The sequence below is a fragment of the Salmo salar genome, chromosome ssa07 (genome assembly GCF_905237065.1).
Source record: "Salmo salar chromosome ssa07, Ssal_v3.1, whole genome shotgun sequence".
In the NCBI taxonomy this organism is placed as follows: domain Eukaryota; kingdom Metazoa; phylum Chordata; class Actinopteri; order Salmoniformes; family Salmonidae; genus Salmo; species Salmo salar.
Genome location: NC_059448.1, coordinates 55,017,976 through 55,045,041, shown reverse-complemented (window position 1 = coordinate 55,045,041; position 27,066 = coordinate 55,017,976). Strand labels below are relative to the sequence as shown.

At 47.2% G+C, this 27,066-nt stretch overlaps 1 protein-coding gene across 10 annotated transcripts in view; it reads right to left on the bottom strand.

The window, feature by feature from the left end:
* Positions 1–1,630: 1,630 nt before the first annotated feature.
* LOC106609771 (nuclear respiratory factor 1) overlaps positions 1,631–27,066 on the bottom strand; it is a 39,617-nt gene continuing 14,181 nt past the window's right edge. For 2 of the 10 annotated variants that reach the window (XM_045722279.1, XM_045722280.1), the window contains exons 6-13: positions 22,369–22,527; positions 21,356–21,559; positions 20,667–20,765; positions 20,169–20,249; positions 15,387–15,437; positions 14,888–15,045; positions 9,977–10,137; positions 1,631–3,266 (exon numbers count right to left, since the gene is read on the bottom strand). In XM_045722279.1, the coding sequence (XP_045578235.1) occupies positions 3,106–3,266; positions 9,977–10,137; positions 14,888–15,045; positions 15,387–15,437; positions 20,169–20,249; positions 20,667–20,765; positions 21,356–21,559; positions 22,369–22,527 (1,074 nt within the window). In that variant the 3' untranslated portion in view covers positions 1,631–3,105. The remainder of the gene's footprint in view (positions 3,267–9,976; positions 10,138–14,887; positions 15,046–15,386; positions 15,438–20,168; positions 20,250–20,666; positions 20,766–21,355; positions 21,560–22,368; positions 22,528–27,066) is intronic. The other 8 variants (XM_045722283.1, XM_045722282.1, XM_045722281.1 and 5 more) reach the window with 8 other exon arrangements.

The window sequence follows — 27,066 nt, the reverse complement described above, 5'->3', positions numbered from 1 at the left end:
AAATGATATGCTATTGATATTACGAGGCTTGACTGCAGTGTATTGTCCTGAGTGGTATTCCCTTGGACAGAGTAGCTTAGTGCTGAAACATAACTGGGTCGTGTTCAGTTGTCACGAAAAGGCAAAGAAACAGTCAGAAACAGAGTAAAACAGGGAGGTACTATCTGAATCCAATAAGAAATACAAGTTTTTGCTTTCCGTTGCAAATCACTTTATTACGGTGTGTCCTTATGAAAAATACCTTGGTTTCCGGGGGCATGTAGAGCAGTCAGGATTGGTGGACAGGTGATTTGTCACCAGATGCCCCCTGGTCTTCATCCTTTACAGGTCAGGTCACACACCTCACCGCATCACCGAGCCCCCCAACAGGCATCCGCATAGATCCATCTGCTGCCACCATTAGCTGATTACATCACCACCACCCACCTCACTGACTGACCGGCTTACCACAGCACCTTTCATCAGTGAGCCTGCCTTCATCAGACACTGGAGATGAAACAGTTAACATGAAGTCTGCGTCCTAAATGGCTCCCTATTATAGTGCATTACTTTTGACCAGGGCACATCCACTATAGGGAATAAGGTGCTGTTTGGGACGCAGGGTGCTGAGAGGTGTTAGGTGTATGTCAGAGCGCGTACACCGCTGCTCATGTTGAGGTACGATGTGCACTTAGTGGTTACTTCCTGCTACTTTGTTAATTCCTATTTTGTAGTGGATACTTCATTCTATAAATCCCAAGAATATGTTTGGATGGACAAAACAACAGACAGGGATGGTAAGAATCAATCTCGACACACAGAACCAAATCTGGTGTCTGCGCTGGCCGGCTACTCCATTAGAGTCCATTCATTTATTTAGCAGTCTGTCATGAGAGACGAGGTAAGAACGAATGTGGCTTTAAATTCCCTGTATAGGTGGATATTTTCGAGAGAGAAGGCAAGGCCTGTTTCCCAGAAAGCATTCTAATAAGGCTTTTTTACTCTGGTGCTACAGGGTGATGCACACGTGTCACGCTCCTACCCCCCCAGTGGCCAGCTGCTCTCTAACCCCCAACATCCCCCTACCACATCAACACACACACCATTTAGACATCCTCTCAAAATTGTCTCCTTAAAATGTCTCATAAACAAGCGCTTCAATACAGAGAAGATAGCAAAGCAGGAAACAACAGGACTTGGTGTATCTTTCCATCCATGAGGTTGTAACCTGCTTCCTGTGCTGTAATCTGGGAGGCAGAATGGGGTGTGTGTTGACGCCTGACGGATTAGGGCCCGAACCAACGTCTCTCTTCCACTCCGCAACAGAAGGACCCAGCTAGCAAATCCCAGGCTTTAACCACAGGGAGGGCTGCACAGTGCAATACAGCTTATGATGTAACCAGGACTCTGACCGTCCGTCACGACAGGCTCTGAGTGTGTGTGGCGGGTAGGGGGATGACAGTGGAGTGTATAGAGGTCATGGAGTTTTCATGGCAGGGTAACTTCATCGATATGCGGTATACCATGTAGAAAAAGAGGGGCATGGACCAACAAGTCCAACAACGACCTGGTATGATGTGAAGAATAATAGTAGGGTTTTGGAAAGGAAGTATTTCACCTTCAGAGTTCAATGATGACACTGGCTAGTGTGACCGGTGAACAGTAGTCACTTTATTGGGCGATCACATGGACTGCATGCTTGGTGTAATTCAGTCACCTAATGTATTTCCTAAATCATTCATTCTACGAAGGATTCTCTGTAGTGAGCTGAATTTATTCATACCGTCATATCAATCCAAAGAATGCACACGTATTCTGTACAAATACAAAAGTCATTGAATGCTCTGTAGTACACAGTACGGCCTCCCTCAATGTATAAAATGATTTAGAATAAGTTCCTACCACTGACATCAAAAGGAGCGTCTTGTTTTTTTTGAAATACTCAAAAAGGGACAGCTACTCATGCATTTGAGAAATCAATTGTGATATTCTCTGGAGTCAAAATGGCTGCCTAGCCAGGTCGTCAAATATCCAGCACAATAAAAATACCTTACTAATAAATCCTGAGTCTTCACAAATCCCAGCATGTGTGTGGAGTGGACTACAGTACAATAAACCACACAACAACAGGTAACATATTTCAGAAATAATGTTTCATTGGAATCATTCTAGGCAGTGAAGTGTCTTACAGTTGATAATTGGGATGCTTCATAGACATCCAGGGTACAAGAGGAACATTGACTAATATAGCAGGGGGTGGAATTAGTGGAAAGGTTCCTGGGTTTCGGCACAACCTGATTGCATATGAAGTCCATGACAACAGAGCAGAGAGTGATTGTGATTTAGTAACCGCATTCTATAACAAACATGGAATAACACTCACATAGACATAGTACCAAAACGTCATTAATGGGACTGTGATATAGGTTCAGAATGAAAGGTGAATTGGTGGTGGTGGCGTCCCCCTTGGCTTTTTGGTTATTCTTTAAGTAAATGTTAAGGTGTGCAGAAATAAATACTAAATACTCTCTAACCCATGTCACACAATGCTCAACATCAAAGCTAAAAAAGGACATTCAAACAAAAATCTTCTACTATATATACACACACACACACACACACACACACACACACACACACACACACACACACACACACACACACACACACACACACAGTAAACAATGCATTGATAAATCCGTCACTTCTTTATTCCCCTGCAGATGTACATAAAAAATATATTTTTTTACATTGTACAGAGCGCAGCATGTGGAAACCATAGAGAATGATAGAGGCCTCTACTGGCCAAAAGGCTGTATTAGCATGGGCAGCGCCATTTAGGGCTTCCACCATTTTAATGTAGTCAACTGGGGGGGACTTCCAACTTCATTGGCTGATCCTCCACTGACTGAGTAATGTCAAACCAGGTTATCAGGAGGGATCAGTCAATCGTGAAGAGAAAAATTGACTAATTCAAAATGGAGATGGCCTCAATGGCACTGATACAAAGATGAGCCCTCCATCTATCTCTATGGTGAAAACGGACTATCCCTCCCTCAGCTCCCGGCGGCGGCCATTTTGGGACTTTGTTCCAGTGGAACACACCTGCCATGGGAGGATTCATTGTCACTGCTCCAGAGTCACTACCTCTACCGCCTGGCCGTCCAGTGTGACCGTGTTGTCGATGCGTGTGGCCACGGGCGCCATGGCCACTTGTACGGGCCGGTTCCCCTGGGCTAGGCTGGTAACCACCGTCTGGTACATGCTGACTGGGATCTGCACCAGGCCTGGAGAGAGACAGAGGGGGGGGGGGATACAGGCTTAGACATGTTTAAATAGTATAAAGTAGCCTTTTCTTCTGTTCTCCATCGACCTAAATGTCTTTTTATTTTATTTATTTCACCTTTATTTAACCAGGTAGGCCAGTTGAGAACATGTTCTCATTTACAACTGTGACCTGGCCAAGATAAAGCAAAGCAGTGCGACACAAACACAGAGTTACACATGGGATAAACAAACATACAGTAAATAAGACTACAGAAAAGTCTATATACAGTGTGTGCAAATGTAGTAAGATTAGGGAGGTAAGGCAATAAATAGGCCATATCGGCAAAATAATTACAATTTAGCAATTAACCACTGGAGTGATAGATGTGCAGAAGATGAATGTGCAAGTAGAGATACTGGGGTGCAAAGGAGCAAAAGATAAATGACAATATGGGAATGAGGTAGTTGGGTGGGCTATTTACAGATGGGCTATGTACAGGTGCAGTGATCTGTGAGCTGCTCTGACAGCTGGTGATTAAAGCTAGTGAGGGAGATATGTGTCTTCAGCATCAGTGATTTTTGCAGTTCGTTCCAGTCATTGGCAGCAGAGAACTGGAAGGAAAGGTGGCCAAAGTAGGAGTTGGCTTTAGGGATGACCAGTGAAATATACCTGCTGGAGCGCGTGCTACGGGTGGGTGCTGCTATGGTGACCAGTGAGCTGAGATAAGGCGGGGCTTTACCTAGCAAAGACTTAGATGACCTGGAGCCAGTGGGTTTGGTGACAAATATGAAACGAGGGCCAGCCAACGAGAGCATACAGGTCAGTGGTGGGTAGTATATGGGGCTTTGGTGACAAAATGGATGGCACTGTGATAGACTGCATCCAGTTTGCTGAGTAGAGTGTTGAAGGCCATTTTGTAAATAACATCGCCGAAGTCGAGGATCGGTAGGATGGTCAGTTTTACAAGGGTATGTTTGGCAGCATAAGTGAAGGATGCTTTGTTGCGAAATAGGAAGCCGATTCTAGATCTAATTTTGGATTGGAGATGCTTAATATGAGTCTGGAAGGAGAGTTTACAGTCTAACCAGACACCTAGGTATTTGTAGTTGTCCATGTATTCTAAGTCAGAACCGTCCAGAGTAGTGATGCTAGACGGGTAGGCGGGTGCGGGCAGCGATCGGTTGAAGAGCATGCATTTAGTTTTACTTGTATTTAAGAGCAGTTGGAGGCCATGGAAGGAGTGTTGTATGGCATTGAAGCTCGCCTGGAGGTTAGTTAACAGTGTCCAAAGAAGGGCCAGAAGTATACAGAATGGTGTTGTCTGGAGGTGGATCAGAGAATCACCAGCAGCAAGAGCGACATCATTGATGTATACAGAGAAGAGAGTCGGCCCAAGAATTGAACCCTGTGGCACCCCCATAGAGACTGCCAGAGGTCCGGACAACAGGCCCTCCGATTTGACACACTGAACTCTATCAGAGAAGTAGTTGGTGAACCAGGCGAGGCAATCATTTGAGAAACCAAGGCTGTTGAGTCTGCCGATAAGAATGTGGTGATTGACAGAGTCGAATGCCTTGGCCAGGTCGATGAAGATGGCTGCACAGTAGTGTCTCTCATCGATGGCGGTTATGATATTGTTTAGGACCTTGAGCGTAGCTGAGGTGCACCCATGACCAGCTCAGAAACCAGATTGCACAGCGGAGAATGTACGGTGGGATCCGAAGTGGTCGGTGATCTGTTTGTTAACTTGGCTTTCGAAGACTTTAGAAAGACAGGGTAGGATAGATATAGGTCTGTAGCAGTTTGGGTCTAGAGTGTCTCCCCCTTTGAAGAGGGGGATGACCGCGGCAGCTTCCCAATCTTTAGGGATCTCAGACGATACGAAAGAGAGGTTATTTAATGCAGTACGCTCAACCAGCCTCACAAGTGCAGACCACGTGTAGTAACCATACTAGCCCAGCACCTCTACAATGTTTAATGTCGTTAATTGTAATTGTTTGAACATTTATTTTTAGTTATGTGTCAGACCCCAGGAAGACTAGCTGACATCATGGCGTCAGCTAATGGGGATCCTAATAAACATTTATATTCCATAATTGTGAAGTGAAATATTATTTTCCCAGAATGAGAGGACAATCCATTTTTCTATGCTATTCTATATTTTGGCAACACATACAATGCAGTATTGACAAAGGGACTGATGAAATGGACAAATGACAATTGGCCATTTTAGTTCTGCTGTATAGTGCCTTGGTCCATGAGGGTCTTTAAGGTGGGGTTAGGGCCTGAGAGAGAGCCATGCTTGAGTCAAACCGCTTTAGGCAGCCATTTTAGAGAGGCTACATTGCAGAACAATGGTCCAATTGAACCGGACTGCCTCTCCTCCCTGCCCAGCTGTGTGTGTGTGTGTGTGTGTGTGAGAGAGAGAGAGAGAGAGACTCTGCCTGGGGATTACTACTGCAGTCACGTGGGTCTCTGTCCAGCCCCACAAGCTGTCACAGTGTCATAGGCTAGGGGAAGGAGGTCATAGCTGGGCATGGTGGCGGGCAGATGCTCGTGGTCATTCCACATTTCAGTGATACACTGGCATAATGATAACTAATGCGGGCATTTTGAAAATGATGCATAAATGTGATCAACAATATGATAACCCACACCTCTTTACCTTATCCACTAGGTAAAGGATCCAGACCCCTCCTTTAGAAAATGTGATTAGTTTAAACACCACATTTTAGTGTTAAAATGTAACGTGAGAAATTCAATTTAAACAATGTCTGTCTACAGACGTTAATAAAGTCTCAATTATAAAATCACTAAATGTAATGCCAAGTAAATCCATTTGGTCGACTCGTATGGTCAATCTGCGCGTACATGCCTTCTCTAAATGAGGCCCCAGGTCCCCCTCTGTAGTAGTCTAATAAGTCCACTTGGTCCAGCTACGTGACAGAATCAAGTTGTGTTGATTGACTGGCTGTGATGATTGTATAGTAGCAGGGCTTACAATACGGTGGGGGGGGGGTCAGTCTGGCATAGTAAGTTCACCATGTCTTGACTGATTTCAAGTCAATGCTAATATGGCACAATTTGCTAGCTAGCTGACCAACAACTGTAACAATGTATTTGAGAGACAAGCGCTCATTGTGCAAATATGTTTTCAATAAACATTTGGAGACTAAATATAGTTTTAGCCTGGCATTCACACACACACAGAGACAGAGAGAGAGAGAGAGAGAGAGAGAGAGAGAGAGAGAGAGAGAGAGAGAGAGAGAGAGAGAGAGAGAGAGAGAGAGAGAGAGAGAGAGAGAGAGAGACCGGTGCTTACTGAGTCAAGTACCAGGCCAAGCCGCTCACCTTCACTTACTATGACATTGAGGGCCATGGTCGATGAGTGTGTGTGTATGTATGTGTGCTAGGGACAAAGCTAGCCAATCAGGCAGCACTTCAAACAGTGGCCCCTCCACTCCTCCATTACGGTGATTAGGTAAAGGTCAACAGGCTCAGGAGAGGAGCAGCACTGGGCCAACAGGTGAAGGGCTGGTTGTTAGCTGAGTGGGGCCTGCTGCTAGCTAACATACTAAGGATGTGTTCCAAATGGCATTCTATTCCCTATACAGTGCACTACTTGTGACTGCTTTGGACAAAAGTAGTGAACTATATAGGGGATAGGGTGCCATTTGGGATGCAGCCTAACAGCAGAAGCTACAAGGGAGGGAGGTTTAGCGCTGTGGCTTCTACCAACTGGCTAAAATAACCCCCTTGTAGAATGATGGGGCACGGAAGGGGCTCCAGCTATCCCACAATGCCTTTTCCTAGCCTCAGGCTCCTCGGTTCTGCTGCCTCCCTCCCTGTCCATTCACTAAACAGAGTGGCTGAGTTTTTGACGGCTCACAAAAAGCCACAACAGATGGGTTTTCACTAGATAACACAGCCACAAAGTCAAAATGGTCTTTTTGGTCTTAAAGTTAGGGTTAGTAGTGTGGTTAAAGTTAGGTTTAAAATCAGATTTTAAGAAGATAAATTGTAGAAAGGGGTGGGGTTTAGCCATAATTATGACGTTGTGGCTGTGTTAACTAGTGACGACCCAACAGATGGGCGTCTTAAAAAGGGTAGCTATTTTGCAAATGACCGTATGATTCATGTCCAAATCGGAACATGTTTTTCGTCGGTCATACCGTCTGTCACTCCTGTGAAACATACCACACCCAATAGGGACAGCTTTAACTTCACTTAGGAGAAAAGCATTAGATTCTCACTGCAATGCAATGCAGCGACTGTAAAATGATGGGCAGGCACATTGTGGGGGGGAAAGAAGGCTTCCTGATGTCCATTTCTTTAAATGTAGTTGTAGTGCTTGCTAATCAGCTTTGGGTGTTTAAAGACACACCTTTGCTAGTGGCCTTCTTCCTACTGCAGCCTGTGGGCAGTGGTAGAGGAGGGGACAGTGTGAGTCACCATGAGGCCGGTTGCTGTCCGGTCCCAGGGCGCTGACAGCTGGCCCAGTGATTAGACTATAGACTGATAATGGAGTGGATCAAAGCCTCTTTAGCAAGAGCACTTCAGGGAGATGACAACGCCCCCGTGCCTGAGGGGGAAGGGTCACCAGCAGGGGCATGGCCCATTGTAGGACAGGGGTGTGACGTGAAGAGACAGGAAACTAGCCCTGAAGGCAGAGAGTATGGAGTTTCTGGAATGATGGTGGTGGAGTGTTACGTGGATAAAAGCTGCTACTGAGATCATGATGTAACCATCAGCTGATGAGAGCTGGTATCATACGACCTGGCCTCTCCTGTCCTATTCCCTCACATACTGACCAGACCTGGCAGCTCCTGTCCTATTCCCTCACATACTGACCAGACCTGGCATCTCCTGTCCTATTCCCTCACATACTGACCAGACCTGGCAGCTCCTGTCCTATTCCCTCACATACTGACCAGACCTGGCAATATCCTGTCCTATTCCCTCACATACTGACCAGACCTGGCAGGTCCTGTCCTATTCCCTCACATACTGACCAGACCTGGCAGGTCCTGTCCTATTCCCTCACACACTGTCCAGACCTGGCTGTTCCTGTCCTATTCCCTCACACACTGACCAGACCTGGCATATCCTGTCCTATTCCCTCACATACTGACCAGACCTGGCAGGTCCTGTCCTATTCCCTCACACACTGTCCAGACCTGGCTGTTCCTGTCCTATTCCCTCACACACTGACCAGACCTGGCATATCCTGTCCTATTCCCTCACATACTGACCAGACCTGGGTTTAAATACATGTCTATTTAAGTATTTGAAATACTTATTTTCTTGTTTTGAAATGTATTTGAAAGTAATTCAAATACAGTAAATAGTACTGGAACCCAGCTGTGATACAGACACTACTGTGTAACTGGGAAGACTAGACTCAATGGAGGAAAACCAGCTTCACTAATGTGTCCCGGTGTTGCTACCACCCAAGAACCATACTCATCAACAGTCCTTTTATGTGGACCTCACCTTCTGGGGTAAAATCAGAAAGTACACAACAAACTCCACAACTAAAGTACAGGACCAAATATATATCCAGTCATACCAACTCCCTTGTTAAATGCACATTGAAACCGCCTTGTTCAAAACACCTCCCGCCCCTTGTTCAAAACCTCCCGCCCCTTGTTCAAAACCTCCCGCCCCTTGTTCAAAACCTCCCGCCTTTTAGTGATTTTCATTTGCCACCGTTCCAGACAATTTGAATGAGTTGAATATGAAAGGAGCTTGACTTGCTCTGAATGTAATGAATGATATACATCTAGTGTAAACTGAGTATCATTAACATTCAGTTAACATTCAAACAAGGAAACTGGACAGTTGTGGTCACTTAATGAAACACATGGGCAGAGTCAAGTTCAGGCAGGCCTCTGCGCTACAGTAAAATCATTCTCCCCCCAATTAGTCCTTTTGGAAGTTTTTCTTGTTAAGCCCTTTTGTTGGTCTGTACAGAGTATCTAGTATGAGCCACACACACACACACAAACAGCACAGCTGGGGAACCTGGGTTATCCTAGCGAGAGCAGGGGACAGGTTTGTATGTGCTGTGTTACCTGTAGCTGACACCCCAGACAGGTCATCATGATATGGGAGGATTATGTTCAACTGAGTGATTTAGTCGTTTTGTATGCATGGTGTATATGAAACAACGTGTGGGTTCAAACGCTAGGGCTGCGTGGGTTCAAACGCTAGGGCTGCGTGGGTTCAAACGCTAGGGCTGCGTGGGTTCAAACGCTAGGGCTGTTGTTTGAATTGACATTTTAGCAGACTCTTATCCAGTGCAACTTACTGTTAGCTAGGTGAGACAACCACATATCACAGTAAGTACATTTTCCATCAATGAAGTAGCTATCAGCAAAGTCAGAGCTAGAAAGGGGGGGTGCCAGTGTTAGTTCACAAAAGGCATTATTATTATTTTATGTTGGGGGGGGTGTTGTAATGTTAGGGGGGTGTTGTAATGTTAGAGGGGGGGTGTTGTAATGTTAGAGGGGGGGTGTTGTAATGTTAGAGGGGGGGTGTTGTAATGGTAGGGGGGGTGTTGTAATGGTAGGGGGGGTGTTGTAATGTTAGAGGGGGGGTGTTGTAATGTTAGAGGGGGGGTGTTGTAATGGTAGGGGGGGTGTTGTAATGTTGTAGGGGGGGTGTTGTAATGGTATGAGGAGTGTCAGTGGACTATTTCACATTGATTTATACAGGTGAGTCAATTACCTGACAATAGTTGTTGAGAGGTTGTGTGGTACGTACCGCTGCCATCTTGCACTCCAGTCAGTGCTCCTACAGCAGCCGCCGTTTCCCCGGCCAGAACGATTTGACCTCCTCCCTGTAGGGTGGCCTCAGCCAGCGTCGCCACTGCATGGGCCGCAGCCTCACTGCAACACAATCACACACAGCTTAGAGATGGAAAGGAGGTGATGTGTGGCTATTTGTCCACCCTACGCATCCAAACAACGTTGACAGACTGGTGGACATTCACAATTATAAGGAGAGGGGACAACAACCCAAGCCCCAACCCTGACAGTATGGTGGTGCCAGAGGCCCAACACTCTCACCCAAACACCCACTTCAACTCCCCACATCTGAAGGTGAGTAGGCAGCGCACCATTGCACATATTTGGCTCTGCATTGGGACACTCTTTAAAACAATACACCCATCCTCCCACCACCCCCAAACTGACCCCAGTGCCCCTGGACTGCTGACAAGGAATGGGGTCATTAGAACACGGGGGGAGATGGGGTCATTAGAACACGGGGGGAGATGGGGTCATTAGAACACGGGGGGGATGGGGTCATTAGAACACGGGGGGAGATGGGGTCATTAGAACACGGGGGAGATGGGGTCATTAGAACACGGGGGAGATGGGGTCATTAGAACACGGGGGAGATGGGGTCATTAGAACACGGGGGGAGATGGGGTCATTAGAACACGGGGGAGATGGGGTCATTAGAACACGGGGGGAGATGGGGTCATTAGAACACGGGGGTCATTAGAACACGGGGGTCATTAGAACACGGGGGGATGGGGTCATTAGAACACGGGGGGAGATGGGGTCATTAGAACACGGGGGAGATGGGGTCATTAGAACACGGGGGAGATGGGGTCATTAGAACACGGGGGGAGATGGGGTCATTAGAACACGGGGGAGATGGGGTCATTAGAACACGGGGGGAGATGGGGTCATTAGAACACGGGGGAGATGGGGTCATTAGAACACGGGGGGAGATGGGGTCATTAGAACACGGGGGGATGGGGTCATTAGAACACGGGGGGATGGGGTCATTAGAACACGGGGGGATGGGGTCATTAGAACACGGGGTCATTAGAACACGGGGGTCATTAGAACACGGGGTCATTAGAACACGGGGGGAGATGGGGTCATTAGAACACGGGGGTCATTAGAACACGGGGGTCATTAGAACACGGGGGGGATGGGGTCATTAGAACACGGGGGGGGATGGGGTCATTAGAACACGGGGGGATGGGGTCATTAGAACACGGGGGGATGGGGTCATTAGAACACGGGGGGGATGGGGTCATTAGAACACGGGGGGATGGGGTCATTAGAACACGGGGGAGATGGGGTCATTAGAACACGGGGGAGATGGGGTCATTAGAACACGGGGGGATGGGGTCATTAGAACACGGGGGAGATGGGGTCATTAGAAAACGGGGGGAGATGGGGTCATTAGAACACGGGGGGAGATGGGGTCATTAGAACACGGGGGGAGATGGGGTCATTAGAACACGGGGGGAGATGGGGTCATTAGAACACGGGGGGAGATGGGGTCATTAGAACACGGGGGAGATGGGGTCATTAGAACACGGGGGGAGATGGGGTCATTAGAACACGGGGGAGATGGGGTCATTAGAACACGGGGGGAGATGGGGTCATTAGAACACGGGGGGAGATGGGGTCATTAGAACACGGGGGAGATGGGGTCATTAGAACACGGGGGAGATGGGGTCATTAGAACACGGGGGAGATGGGGTCATTAGAACACGGGGGAGATGGGGTCATTAGAACACGGGGGGAGATGGGGTCATTAGAACACGGGGGGATGGGGTCATTAGAACACGGGGGGGATGGGGTCATTAGAACACGGGGGGGATGGGGTCATTAGAACACGGGGGGATGGGGTCATTAGAACACGGGGGATGGGGTCATTAGAACACGGGGGATGGGGTCATTAGAACACGGGGGTCATTATAAAGCATCTTTTCTGCCATGGTCAACTTTGGGAATCTAAAAGACATGAGCTGGCACACACCCAGAAAAAAGATTGTGTGGAGGTGCTGACTAACGGCGAATAAACTATAAAAATAAAGAGTCAAACACTCCATATATAAACTCCCAGTAATTTATTGGGTAAATCACCTTACTTTGGGAATCTGACACATATTCCTCAACAGGGATACTAACTCCTAGTTCTCCTCTTCCAGCCAAACGACATAGGAAATATAATCAACACCCAAGAGTTTCATCCACAACGATTCATAGAATGACTGTTTACAGCTCACATTTATAGAACAAACTAAAGATCACACTGACAAGAATTGACATATCCCATTTTCAACCATTCTGTCATAATGAGAACATCCACTAGGGTAAAAATAAGCTCTTTTTGAGAGAGAGAGAAAAAAAGCATTTTCCCTCCTCAGTGGGCACTGGGGGTTGGGAAACAGGGACGGAAGGTTCTGGCAAAGTGCAGAGTGCCGCGCTGCTCACATGAGGTAACCAGGAGGGAAGAGGACTCCTGTAACAAGCCCCAATGGGAACTCCAAGACACTGGAGGAAATGACTCCAAACTACCGTAGTGTCGACGAGTGCACCGCCAGCATCTACCGTAGTGTTAACAAGTGCACCGCCAGCATCTTTACACTTAGTACACACAATAGGTTCCAAAAAAGCAAATGACTTTAAACCAGTTTTAGCAGTTTTACTGTTTAGTTCAAACACCCGTTACCACACTTTTGTGAAAAGCGCAAACTCATTCAGCAGTGGTTTTGTGAGGAATAAATGTAGCGGCTGATTGGTTGGTTAGCAACCACTTAACACCCCAGAAACCAGGCGAGGCAGTTGAGTACAAAGGTAATGGCTAATTAATTAACTAAAATTAAACACTGAAACGGGAGGAAAAAGCAGCTGACCCCATGTCCCTATGGGACCCTTAGTTTCCTGCTCCAACCGTCCCCGCTTTCTGACATCACAGGTGTTATAGAACTACCTATGCAATTAGAGACTATGAGAATAACACTATTCAGCCTAGTTGCCTGCCCCTCCCTTGTTACGGCTCAGACCCCAGGGTCTCGTGTCAGCACTTGCTGATATGAATACACCTAGATGCACTTTGTTCACGCTATAAGATGCCCCATTGCCAATGCAAGCACTGTCCTTAAAGGCCCAATGCAGCTGTTTTTATCTCAATATCAAATCATTTCTAGGTAACAATTAAGGACCTTACATGATTGTTTTCAATTAAAACGGTTTCAACTAAAATAGCTTCTTAATTAAGGACAATTTCTCAAACAAGAACTGTCAGAGTGGTCTGAGTGGGGAGGGGAAAATGTTACTTCAGCTGTTTTTGGCAGATGTTTGGAAACCTCTTTCTTATTGGTCTATTAACTAATTTACTGCATGGTGAAATCAGCCGGTCTTTTCAAACAGCTCTAACACTAAAATGGCATTATCATCATTTTCACAATTTCACAGTATTATTCCAACCTCAGTGTGGAAATACATAAAACACTGGAAAATCACCCATTTGACTGCACTGGGCTGGGCCTTTAACCATCAGTGGGGGACATGCTAAACTGACCCAAAATCAGCGTCTATGGGCAACTTCATCCTACTCCATTATAAACAGAGAGGAGAGAGCATCTGGGCGGTGACCATACCTCAATCCCACTGCGGCATTGTGGGACAGCAGGATTCTGACTCCACACCCTTGTACCAGCATCCTGCATTAAGCCCACAGAGAGCCCCACCCCCAAGCAGCGCAGCAGGAGATGTGTGCATTGTGCACGTTGTTTACAGAATTAGATTTCTCCCAATCTCAAAATGTTTCTGCAGGTTTCATTCAGTTTGGATGTTTTTAGATTGACACGGTGTGTTACGTAATGACATTCTGTAACAACATTATACCATGGTTACAGTTTTTATTTGATTTAACATTTAAATATACAGTTTAGTCTCACTGACATCAAATCTATTTCACAAGAGAAACCTGTTAGAGATGGCAGCAGTCACTGATGACTGTCAGTAGCTAAAAAGATACACTGATGACTGGGTGTAAATCTTGGGTAAAACACATGTATTGACAAAGGAAGGCCGCTGTCCTGCAGTCCTTGCCAGTGAGTATCTTTACTCTCAGTATTCTGCTAATGGGTCCACAGGTCATCACTCACCAACTAGCCTACAGTAGTCGAACCAATAGCAGTCCGCTGTGGAGCCTGGGGGAATTGGGATGGTTTATAAAAGCGCCAGAGGCACAGCCCGCAGGTCACCTGACCAACAGAGCTCTGCCTCGTCCTATCAGAAGGTCCGTATGAGGTTGTGCATTACGTCATGCAGCCAGGCCCGGTTGGTCACATTTGACTGCACTAGGCCTTTAAGTAAACATGGATGGGTCATCCAATGGCTGTGGTATCTGTGTGTTGTCATTATGAAGACTGGTCCCCCAGACTAAATACTCTCAATAGTCACCTACTCCCAGAGTCAGTGCAGATAGAGCATATGGCCTGATTGTCCACAATGCTGTTGAGTTGTACATTTTCTTCGCCTGGCTGGACGACCCTGCTTGTCCCTTCACACCAACCCCCCCCAACCCCCCTGAACACGCCCTACCCGTTAAGTGCCATGGTGACGGTGTGCCCTAATGAACACGCCCTACCCAATTAAGTGCCATGGTGACGGTGTGCCCTAATGAACACGCCCTACCCGTTAAGTGCCATGGTGATGGTGTGCCCTAATGAACACGCCCTACCCGTTAAGTGCCATGGTGACGGTGTGCCCTAATGAACACGCCCTACCCGTTAAGTGCCATGGTGACGGTGTGCCCTAATGAACACGCCCTACCCGTTAAGTGCCATGGTGACGGTGTGCCCTAATGAACACGCCCTACCCGTTAAGTGCCATGGTGACGGTGGCTCCCTGCTGCATCTCCTGGGAGGCGGCGACAGCAGCCTCGGCGAGGGACGCGACCGCCTGATTGGCCTCGGACGCCTGTGTGGTCTGTATGGTCATCTCCCCACCCTGTAGAGTCGCCCAGTTCTGCTCAACCTGGCCAGTAAGGAGGGATGGAGGGGGGAGGGGGAGAGAGGGATGGAGGAAGGAGGGAGGGGTGAGGGAGGGATTGAGGGGGGGGGAAATAGGATAGAAGGAAGAGGGTAAGAGAGGGAGAGAAAAAAGATGGTAAGAGGTGGAGAGGAGGGGGAGGTGAGAGATGGAGAGAGGAAGTCGTAAGAGAGAGGGAGAGAGTAAGAGAGGGGGAAAGTGACAGAGAGAGGCAGAGTTAGGGTGTTTCTACACTACGACAAACAAAAACGAGTATGATTGTGATCCTTCGACAAACATTTGTTGTAGTCAATTAACATAAAATGTGACGTAGATCTGCCGCTTACAATAAACTGTGGCGACACCTCCATCGGTAACGTGCGACACACCGACATATTCTGGTGAAGAGTAGAGAACTTGGTATTCAGCAATGATATTGAAACAGAGTATGAAGTTGCATTGCAGGGTTACAGAACAGTAAATGACATGTTCCTCAACAAGAGATGAAGCCATAGTGATTTATGACAATCCTACAAATACCATATCATGCAAATTACAATAAAAATGTTTTGTTGGCTAACATATTCAGACAACGCATAAAAGCTTTTGTTGTTGTTGATTAAATGCATTTTTTCCTCCCCAATTTCATGATATCCAATTGGTAGTTAATCTTGTCCCATCGCTGCAACTCCCCTATGGACCCGGGAGAGGCGAAGGTCGAGAGCCATGCGTCCTCCGAAACACGACCCCGCCAAGCCGCACTGCTACTTGACACATTGCTCGCTTAACCCAGAAGCACCAAATGTGTCGGAGGAAACGCCGTACAGTTGGCGACCGAAGTCAGCACGCATGCGCCCGGCCCGCCACAAGGACTCGCTAGTGCGCTATGGGACAAGGACATCCCGGCCGGCCAAACCCTCCCTTAACCCGGACAACGCTGGGCCAATTGTGCGCCGCCTCATGGGTCTCCTGGTCGCGGCCGGCTGCGACACAGCCCGGGTACGAACCCGGGTCTGTAGGGACGCCTCTAGCACTGAGATGCAGTGTTTTAGACCGCTGTGCACTCGGGAGGCCGGAACACATTAAAGTTTTGAGTAATATAAAATTCTGTTTAAAACCAAAGCCTTGTATTGATCATCTCTTGAAAATGAAATAGGACTATAAACCAACAGGATTATTTATCCATGCATGCACATCTTTGGCTAGCAGTATCGCCGGATCCCAGAGTGTAAGGTACACCACACTAGCAGTATCGCCGGATCCCAGAATGTAAGGTACACCACACGAGCAGTATCGCCGGATCCCAGAATGTAAGGTACACCACACGAGCAGTATCGCCGGATCCCAGAATGTAAGGTACACCACACGAGCAGTATCGCCGGATCCCAGAATGTAAGGTACACCACACTAGCAGTATCGCCGGATCCCAGAATGTAAGGTACACCACACGAGCAGTATCGCCGGATCCCAGAGTGTAAGGTACACCACACGAGCAGTATCGCCGGGTTCCCAGAATGTAAGGTACACCACACGAGCAGTATCGCCGGGTTCCCAGAATGTAAGGTACACCACACTAGCAGTATCGCCGGATCCCAGAGTGTAAGGTACACCACACTAGCAGTATCGCCGGATCCCAGAGTGTAAGGTACACCACACTAGCAGTATCGCCGGATCCCAGAGTGTAAGGTACACCACACTAGCAGTATCGCCGGATCCCAGAGTGTAAGGTACACCACACTAGCAGTATCGCCGGATCCCAGAGTGTAAGGTACACCACACGAGCAGTATCGCCGGATCCCAGAGTGTAAGGTACACCACACGAGCAGTATCGCCGGATCCCAGAATGTAAGGTACACCACACTAGCAGTATCGCCGGATCCCAGAGTGTAAGGTACACCACACGAGCAGTATCGCCGGGTTCCCAGAATGTAAGGTACACCACACGAGCAGTATCGCCGGGTTCCCAGAGTGTAAGGTACACCACACTAGCAGTATCGCCGGATCCCAGAGTGTAAGGTACACCACACTAGCAGTATCGCCGGATCCCAGAGTGTAAGGTACACCACACTAGCAGTATCGCCGGATCCCAGAGTGTAAGGTACACCACACTAGCAGTATCGCCGGATCCCAGAGTGTAAGGTACACCACACTAGCAGTATCGCCGGATCCCAGAGTGTAAGGTACACCACACGAGCAGTATCGCCGGATCCCAGAGTGTAAGGTACACCACACTAGCAGTATCGCCGGATCCCAGAGTGTAAGGTACACCACACTAGCAGTATCGCCGGATCCCAGAGTGTAAGGTACACCACACGAGCAGTATCGCCGGATCCCAGAGTGTAAGGTACACCACACGAGCAGTATCGCCGGATCCCAGAGTGTAAGGTACACCACACGAGCAGTATCGCCGGATCCCAGAGTGTAAGGTACACCACACGAGCAGTATCGCCGGATCCCAGAGTGTAAGGTACACCACACTAGCAGTATTGCCGGATCCCAGAGTGTAAGGTACACCACACTAGCAGTATTGCCGGATCCCAGAGTGTAAGGTACACCACACGAGCAGTATCGCCGGATCCCAGAGTGTAAGGTACACCACACTAGCAGTATCGCTGGATCCCAGAATGTAAGGTACACCACACTAGCAGTATCGCTGGATCCCAGAATGTAAGGTACACCACACTAGCAGTATCGCTGGATCCCAGAATGTAAGGTACACCACACTAGCAGTATCGCTGGATCCCAGAATGTAAGGTACACTACAGTGCTGCATGTTCTACAACACTTAACATAATGAAACAAAAACAAGACTGATTTCTATGGCGCTTTTTATATCAGCGCAGGGTTTTTTCTGGATCAAAAAAGGGCTTAGTTGGTAGGCATGGCAACGGGCGCAGTCAGCCCGTAGGCGCAGATGAATTTAAGAGGCCCTCATCTTGATGGTGTACAGGATTATTTGCATTTTAAGCCAATTTCCCTCAGTTCTACACATTTCTCCATGGAGCGGAGATCATTTTCAGGAGGTTTTAAAGTTCATTTCCTGCAGGGCTCACATTTCTCCATGGAGCAGAGATCATTTTTTCGGGGGGTTTTAAAAGCAAATTTTCTGCAGTTCTACATATTTCTCCATGGAGCTGAGAGAAGATATTGCAGTTTTAAAGCAAATTTCCTGCAGTTCTGCCATGGCTAATGCGGAGATATTTTGCTCAAGCATAATAACAAAATCAATACTGCTAAATGTATTGTTTTTACTTTGGTGATTGTTAGTTCTCAAAGATCATATTCTAATACACTGCTCAAAAAAATAAAAGGAACACTTAAACAACGCAATGTAACTCCAAGTCAATCGCACTTCTGTGAAATCAAACTGTCCACTTAGGAAGCAACACTGATTGACAATAAATTTCACATGCTGTTGTGCAAATGGAATAGACAACAGGTGGAAATTATAGGCAATTAGCAAGACACCCCCAATAAAGGAGTGGTTCCGCAGGTGGTGACCACAGACCACTTCTCAGTTCCTATGCTTCCTGGCTGATGTTTTGGTCACTTTTGAATGCTGGCGGTGCTTTCACTCTAGTGGTAGCATGAGACGGAGTCTACAACCCACACAAGTGGCTCAGGTAGTGCAGCTCATCCAGGATGGCACATCAAATGCGAGCTGTGGCAAGAAGGTTTGCTGTGTCTGTCAGCGTAGTGTCCAGAGCATGGAGGCGCTACCAGGAGACAGGCCAGTACATCAGGAGACGTGGAGGAGGCCGTAGGAGGGCAACAACCCAGCAGCAGGACCGCTACCTCCGCCTTTGTGCAAGGAGGAGCAGGAGGAGCACTGCCAGAGCCCTGCAAAATGACCTCCAGCAGGCCACAAATGTGCATGTGTCTGCTCAAACGGTCAGAAACAGACTCCATGAGGGTGGGATGAGGGCCCGACGTCCACAGGTGGGGGTTGTGCTTACAGCCCAACACCGTGCAGGACGTTTGGCATTTGCCAGAGAACACCAAGATTGGCAAATTCGCCACTGGCGCCCTGTGCTCTTCACAGATGAAAGCAGGTTCACACTGAGCACATGTGACAGACGTGACAGAGTCTTGAGACGCCGTGGAGAACGTTCTGCTGCCTGCAACATCCTCCAGCATGACCGGTTTGGCGGTGGGTCAGTCATGGTGTGGGGTGGCATTTCTTTGGGGGGGCCGCACAGCCCTCCATGTGCTCGCCAGAGGTAGCCTGACTGCTATTAGGTACCGAGATGAGATCCTCAGAGCCCTTGTGAGACCATATGCTGGTGCGGTTGGCCCTGGGTTCCTCCTAATGCAAGACAATGCTAGACCTCATGTGGCTGGAGTGTGTCAGCAGTTCCTGCAAGAGGAAGGCATTGATGCTATGGACTGGCCCGCTTGTTCCCCAGACCTGAATCCAATTGAGCACATCTGGGACATCATGTCTCGCTCCATCCACCAACGCCACGTTGCACCACAGACTGTCCAGGAGTTGGCGGATGCTTTAGTCCAGGTCTGTGAGGAGATCCCTCAGGAGACCATCCGCCACCTCATCAGGAGCATGCCCAGGCGTTGTAGGGAGGTCATACAGGCACGTGGAGGCCACACACACTACTGAGCCTCATTTTGACTTGTTTTAAGGACATTACATCAAAGTTGGATCAGCCTGTAGTGTGGTTTTCCACTTTAATTTTGAGTGGGACTCCAAATCCAGACCTCCATGGGTTGATAAATTGGATTTCCATTGATTATTTTTGTGTGATTTTGTTGTCAGCACATTCAACTATGTAAAGAAAAAAGTAGTTAATAAGATTATTTCATTCATTCAGATCTAGGATGTGTTATTTTAGTGTTCCCTTTATTTTTTTGAGCAGTATATATATATATATATATATATATATATATATATATATATATATATATATATATTGTCTTTTCTACATCCGTTATATCTGTCGTTTAAGTTTACACTGAAAAGTGTTTTTCCATCCCGAAAATCTATCAAAAATAAAAACGTTTCTCCCTCACTGTGTGGACTTAGGTAACCCGATAAACCGTTTAGGCGGCCCGCCCAAGGATTTCAATGGCAGAAAAATCCCTGTCAGCGCTTTAAATAGTAAGGGGGAAATCACCTCATCCATGACCAATGTGTAGAACCCACCTGGGTGTGGTCTGGACTGCCCCTTTGCGCCAGAAAGCTCACCACACATCAACTATTGCCGAGGAGAGGTGAGGAATGATATAAGCCAATTAGGAATCAGGAGATGGTTAACATTAGCATCTCAAAAAGAGGAAACGCTGTCCGCACACTGCAGAAAAACGATCTTCAGGCTTAAAACGCCATCAAAATCGTTTTGTATTTATTTATTATAAGTGATAAGGTGTAAAGGGGCATATTGCCTAAAAGTGTGTAATGGAGCCAGTCAGAAAAACATTTCAGCTACACGCTATGTTCACTACTCTGGAGACTTAACAGTAACATTAACACTCCTCACAGAATAGTAGTAACACACCTTACACACAGGAGGGACTGTCATTACAACCGCTTACAGTCATCAGATGTCTCTACAAGTGTGTGTATTTGGAAGTGTGTGTGTGTTCTGAGAGACTGATGTGTGTGGTGTCTGTACCTCTCCGTCGTTCACAGTGTAGTTGACCTGGGCCACGGTCACTGTGCCTGGCAGCTCCGAGGCATCGGCCAGAGTGGCCACCGTCTGCCCTGTGCCCACCTGAGGGGCAGAGAGAGAGGGAAAGAAAGAGAGAGAGGGAAAGAAAGAGAGAGAAAGAGAGATTACAATGGGCAGCCTGGCTTGAGTACAAAACAGCCAAATCCTTCCCATGGATTATATCCCTCCAAATCATCATCCAGGGCATCTTTTAATCACCACCTAGAGAGGGGGAGGCCTGCCGGCCGCCTAGAGAGGGGGAGGCCTGCGCCATCTGGATCCTTAGTAGGGTTGCAAAATTACAGAAAAACACCAAGTTCCCAGGTCTTTCCAAAATCCCAGTTTGATAAGTCCCTCCCAGCTTATTCCCTTCTGATTCCGGGAATTTTCCAATCGGGATTTCTGAAAAACCTGGGAACTTTGCGAACGTTCCCGGAATGTTGGGACCCTAATCTTGACTCTGCGTTTAGGTGACCTCTGATCTGTGGAGTAGGGTTAAGTTGCCCCTAGATGCTGATCTTGGGTCCGTTTAGCATTACCCCACTAAAAAAATAAGCTGATCTTAGATCTGTTCCTAGGGGAAACTTTACCCCGGAGCTTGACCAAATATTGGTTAAGGGAGATCCTAGATCTGTACCTATGGGACACCTGACCTGTATGAGGGAGACGGTGCCGTCGGGGTTGCTGATGGTCTGCACCACGGTCTGTGAGGGCACCAGGTGGGTGATGCTGTGGGTGGCCGTGGTCATGGCCGTGTGCTGTGGCACCTGGTCCTCAAAGGCGTACAGCAGGTCCTCGCGCCCATGCTGCTTGTAGCAGTTCTTCACGATGGTCCGCAGCGCCTGCGTCCACGACACCTAGCAAGGGGCGCCACAGCAAGAGGAGATGTTATACAGGAAACAACACAAACAGACAGAATTACTCTACGTTTCACTGTAGTTTAACTTTACTAATTGATATAGTGGAGTGAAACGGAGCTGAATTAAGTCTGGGCTTTAGTTGCAATACAGAAGTCATTTGAATAAGTCATTTCATTGCAATGATATTCTGATGGTACACGGTTTTTTGTATATTGTCTTTTATGTAAAAAAGTAACTCACGAAACAAAATGTACATTTGTATTCATTGATACCTATGCTTCATAACTAAACATATTTTAAACAGTAAAGAACTCTGTCCCACCAAGTTATTGGTGTTGGATTGTCCCTGGTAGAACTCTGTCCCACCAAGTTATTGGTGTTGGATTGTCCCTGGTAGAACTCTGTCCCACCAAGTTATTAGTGTTGGATTGTCCCTGGTAGAACTCTGTCCCACCAAGTTATTGGTGTTGGATTGTCCCTGGTAGAACTCTATCCCACCAAGTTATTAGTGTTGGATTGTCCCTGGTAGAACTCTATCCCACCAGGTTATTAGTGTTGGATTGTCCCTGGTAGAACTCTATCCCACCAAGTTATTAGTGTTAGATTGTCCCTGGTAGAACTCTATCCCACCAGGTTATTAGTGTTGGATTGTCCCTGGTAGAACTCTATCCCACCAGGTTATTATTCTCTAACCGTCTCCACTCAAAGACCCTTTGACCTCCACAACGTCTTACCTCTCTACCATATTCAACATTGTAATGATACCAGGGAGGCAATTCACAGGGAAAGTTTGTTTTCATCCTCACCCTCTGTTTCTGTTCCTCAGTGCGCACGTCACTGCGCACGTTGGCCCAGGGGATGTCCTCTGGCCACCAGATGGGCTTGCAGCTCTCCTTGCCCCAGCCAGGCTTGCCCCTGCCCGTCGAATACTTCAGCATCTCTGGGATGAACGCTCGCAGCTGGGCCTGACCAGAGGAAACAAGATACAAGGGGATGAGTGGTGTACACACACACACACACACACACACACACACACACGCGCACACCCTTGACTGGGGGGGGGGGGAGCGGTATTACCGTAAATTCCGGACTATAAGCCGCAACTTTTTTCCCACGCTTTGAACATCGCGGCTTAAACAATGACGCGGCTAATATATGGATTTTTCCCGCTTTCAATTCCCCCCCCCCCAAAAAAACACATTCTGTGACGTGCTCAGTGTTTTGGCGGCATGAAGCTTTCATTAGACCAATGAAATTGCCGAACGGGTTAAGGTCAAACAACTTTTTTGTTTACTGTTTAGATTAAATCTTTATTAAATTAAATTTATATATATATATATATATTCTTTTTTAATTCTAAAAACTCAACCTCAAAGCACTCTCCTGCAACCCACCTCACCAATTTAAAAAAAGAAAGTATTATTTACCTCATCTGAATTCCACAACAGAAGCTAGCAAGAGGTTAGCCATTTTCACTGGCTAACGTTGAAGTTCAGCTAGCCACGGTTAGCTGTCCTCAGCTATCCATTAGCTCGAAAAGCTATCGCCAGTTTTTGTACAGCGCGACTCAGACCAGAGCATACCGGACCTATTCTCTCTCCTTTCCCCGATTTCTACCGCAGGCTCTGGACATTTACACCTGGATCTTGCAGCTAACTAGCTGCTACCTGAGTGACTATTGGCAACGTCGGTCACGGAATTAACACACATTATTACGGAGCTAGCCAGCTAGCCAGCTGAAGAGTTCCGTCAGCCACTCCTGGGCTATTCCTGAGCTAGCCAGCTGAAGTGTCTCCTGGGCTACAACTCACCTATCCTGACCCGTTTTACTGCCGATCCGGAGCCCCATCAGGTCTTCACGACTGGACCACCGACGTTATCTGCCCGAGGGAGTTATCCAACTGGCCCCTCCGTCGCGATGTAACCTGATCGCCCATCTGCGGCCCGCTAATCGTTAGCTGTCTTTTCGGCTGCGATCTGAATAGGTCTATCGGACACTTTTCTTGGGCCACTATAACTAACTATTTTGCCAACTTGGACTGGTCCCCCCTTCCACACGGAACCCCACTAACCCACAGACGGAAACGCACGAGCTGGCTAAAAACAGACCTCCCTCCCATCTTCCACCAGCTTGCTACCTATGGCCCGGCTAGCTGTCTGAATCTCACTGGACCCTTTGATCACTCGGCTAAGCATGCCTCTCCTTAATGTCAATATGCCTTCTCCATTGCTGTTCTGGTTAGTGTTTATTGGCTTATTTCACTGTAGAGCCTCTAGCCCTGCTCATTATACCTTATCCAACCTCTCAGTTCCTCCACCCACACATGCTATGACATCTTCTGGTTTCAATTATGTTTCTAGAGCCAATCTCTCTCTCACTATCACTAAATGCCTAGGTTTACCTCCTCTGTACTCACATCCCACCATACCTTTGTCTGTACATTATACCTTGAAGCTATTTTATCGCCCCCAGAAACCTGCTCCTTTTTCTCTCTATTCTGGACGTCACAGACGACCAATTCTTATAGCTTTTAGCCGTACCCTCATACTTATTCTTCTCTGCTCCTCTGGGGATGTAGAGGTGAATCCAGGCCCTGCAATGCCTGGCTCCACTCCTACTCCCCAGGCGCTCTCTTTTGATGACTTCTGTAACCGTAATAACCTTGGTTTTATGCATGTTAACATTAGAAGCCTCCTCCCTAAGTTTGTTTTATTCACTGCTTTAGCACACTCCGCCAACCCGGATGTCCTAGCTGTGTCTGAATCTTGGCTTAGGAAGTCCACCAAAAACTCTGAAATCTTCATCCCTAACTACAACGTTTTCAGACAAGATAGGACGACCAAAGGGGGCGGTGTTGCAATCTATTGCAGAGATAGCCTGCAGAGTTCTGTCCTGCTATCCAGGTCTGTACCCAAACAATTTGAACTTCTACTTTTAAAAATCCACCTCTCCAAAAACAAGTCTCTCACCGTTGCCGCCTGCTATAGACCCCCCTCGGCCCCTAGTTGTGCTCTGGACACCATATGTGAACTGATTGCCCCCCATCTATCTTCAGAGCTCGTGCTACTAGGTGACCTAAACTGGGACATGCTTAACACCCCAGCCATCCTACAATCCAAGCTTGATGCCCTCAATCTCACACAAATTATTAATGAACCCACCAGGTACAACCCCAAAGCCGCAAACATTGGCACCCTCATAGATATCATCCTAACCAACGTGCCCTCTAAATACACCTCTGCTGTTTTCAACCAAGATCTCAGCGATCACTGCCTCATTGCCTGCACCCGTAATGGGTCAGCGGTCAAACGACCTCCACTCATCACTGTCAAACGCTCCCTGAAACATTTCAACGAGCAAGCCTTTCTAATCGACCTGGCCCTGGTATCCTGGAAGGATATTGACCTCATCCCGTCAGTAGAGGATGCCTGGTTATTTTTTTTAAAATGCCTTCCTCTCCATCTTAAATAAGCATGCCCCTTTCAAGAAATTTAGAACCAGGAACAGATATAGCCCTTGGTTCTCCCCAGACCTGACTGCCCTTAACCAACACAAAAATATCCTGTGGCGTTCTGCATTAGCATCGAACTGCCCCCGCGATATGCAACTTTTTAGGGAAGTTAGAAACCAATACACACAGGCAGTTAGAAACGCCAAGGCTAGCTTTTTCAAACAGAAATTCGCTTCGTGCAACTCCAACTCTAAAAAGTTCTGGGACATTGTAAAGTCCATGGAGAATAAGAACACCTCCTCCCAACTGCCCACTGCACTGAGGATAGGAAACTCTGTCACCACCGATAAGCCCACTATAATTGAGAATTTCAATAAGCATTTTTCTACGGCTGGCCATGCTTTCCACCTAACTACCCCTACTGCATTCAACAGCACTGCACCCCCACAGCTACTCGCCCAAGCCTCCCCCATTTCTCCTTCTCCCAAATCCATTCAGCTGATGTTCTGAAAGAGCTGCAAAATCTGGACCCCTACAAATCAGCTGGGCTTGACAATCTGGACCCTTTCTTTCTAAAATTATCTGCCGAAATTATTGCAACCCCTATTACTAGCCTGTTCAACCTCTCGTGTCGTCTGAGATTCCCATAGATTGGAAAGCAGCTGCTGTCATCCCCCTCTTCAAAGGAGGTGACACTCTTGACCCTAATTGCTACAGACCTATATCCATCCTACCCTGCCTTTCTAAGGTCTTCGAAAGCCAAGTCAACAAACAGATTACCGACCATTTCGAATCCCACCGCACCCTCTCCGCTATGCAATCTGGTTTCAGAGCTGGTCATGGGTGCACCTCAGCCACGCTCAAGGTCCTAAACGACATCGTAACCGCCATCGATAAGAAACAATACTGTGCTGCCGTATTCATTGACCTGGCCAAAGCTTTTGACTCTGTTAACCTGTTTAGGATAGGGGGCAGTATTGACACGGCTGGATAAAAAACATACCCGATTTAATCTGGTTACCACTCCTACCCAGTAACTAGAATATGCATATACTTATTACATATGGATAGAAAACACCCTAAATTTTCTAAAACTGTTTGAATGGTGTCTGTGAGTATAACAGAACTCAAATGGCAGGTCAAAACCTGAGAGATTCCTTTACAGGAAGTGGCCTGTCTGACCATTTCTTGAACTTCTTTTCCATCTCTATCATTTACTAAGGATCTCTGCTCTAACGTGACACTTCCCACGTCGTCCATAGGCGCTCAGAGCCCGGGAAAAAACAGAATGTCGTCATTCCAGCCCCAGGCTGAAACACATTATCGCCTTTCTCAAGTGGCCGATCAAGGGACACTGGCCTTATGCTCGTGACCCCGACCGCCCCCGCCTTTGGGATTTTTTCCTCTGTTTGCCGAAAAGGAGATTCCCTGTCGGAATATTATCGCTTTTCTACGAGAAAAATGTCGTAAAAATTGATTTTAAACAGCGGTTGACATGCTTCGAAGTACGGTAATGGAATACTTAGAATTTTATTGTCACGAATTGCGCCATGCGCGTGACACTTCTTTACTATTTCGGATAGTGTCTGGAACGCACGAACAAAACGGCGCTATTCGGATATAACGATGGATTATTTTGGACCAAACCAACATTTGTTATTGAAGTAGCAGTCCTGGGTGTGTATTCTGACGAAGACAACAAAAGGTAATCAAACTTTTATAATAGTAAATATGATTATGGTGAGTGCTAAACTTGCCGGCTGTCTAAATAGCGAGCCCGTGATGCCTGGGCTATGTACTTAGAATATTGCAAAATGTGCTTTCACCAAAAGCTATTTTAAAATCGGACATATCGAGTGCATAGAGGAGGTCTGTATCTATAATTCTTAAAATAATTGTTATGCTTTTTGTGAACGTTTATCGTGAGTAATTTAGTAAAATGTTAGCGAATTCCCCGGAAGTTTGCGGGGGTATGCTAGTTCTGAACGTCACATGCTAATGTAAAAAGCTGGTTTTTGATATAAATATGAACTTGATTGAACAAAACATGCA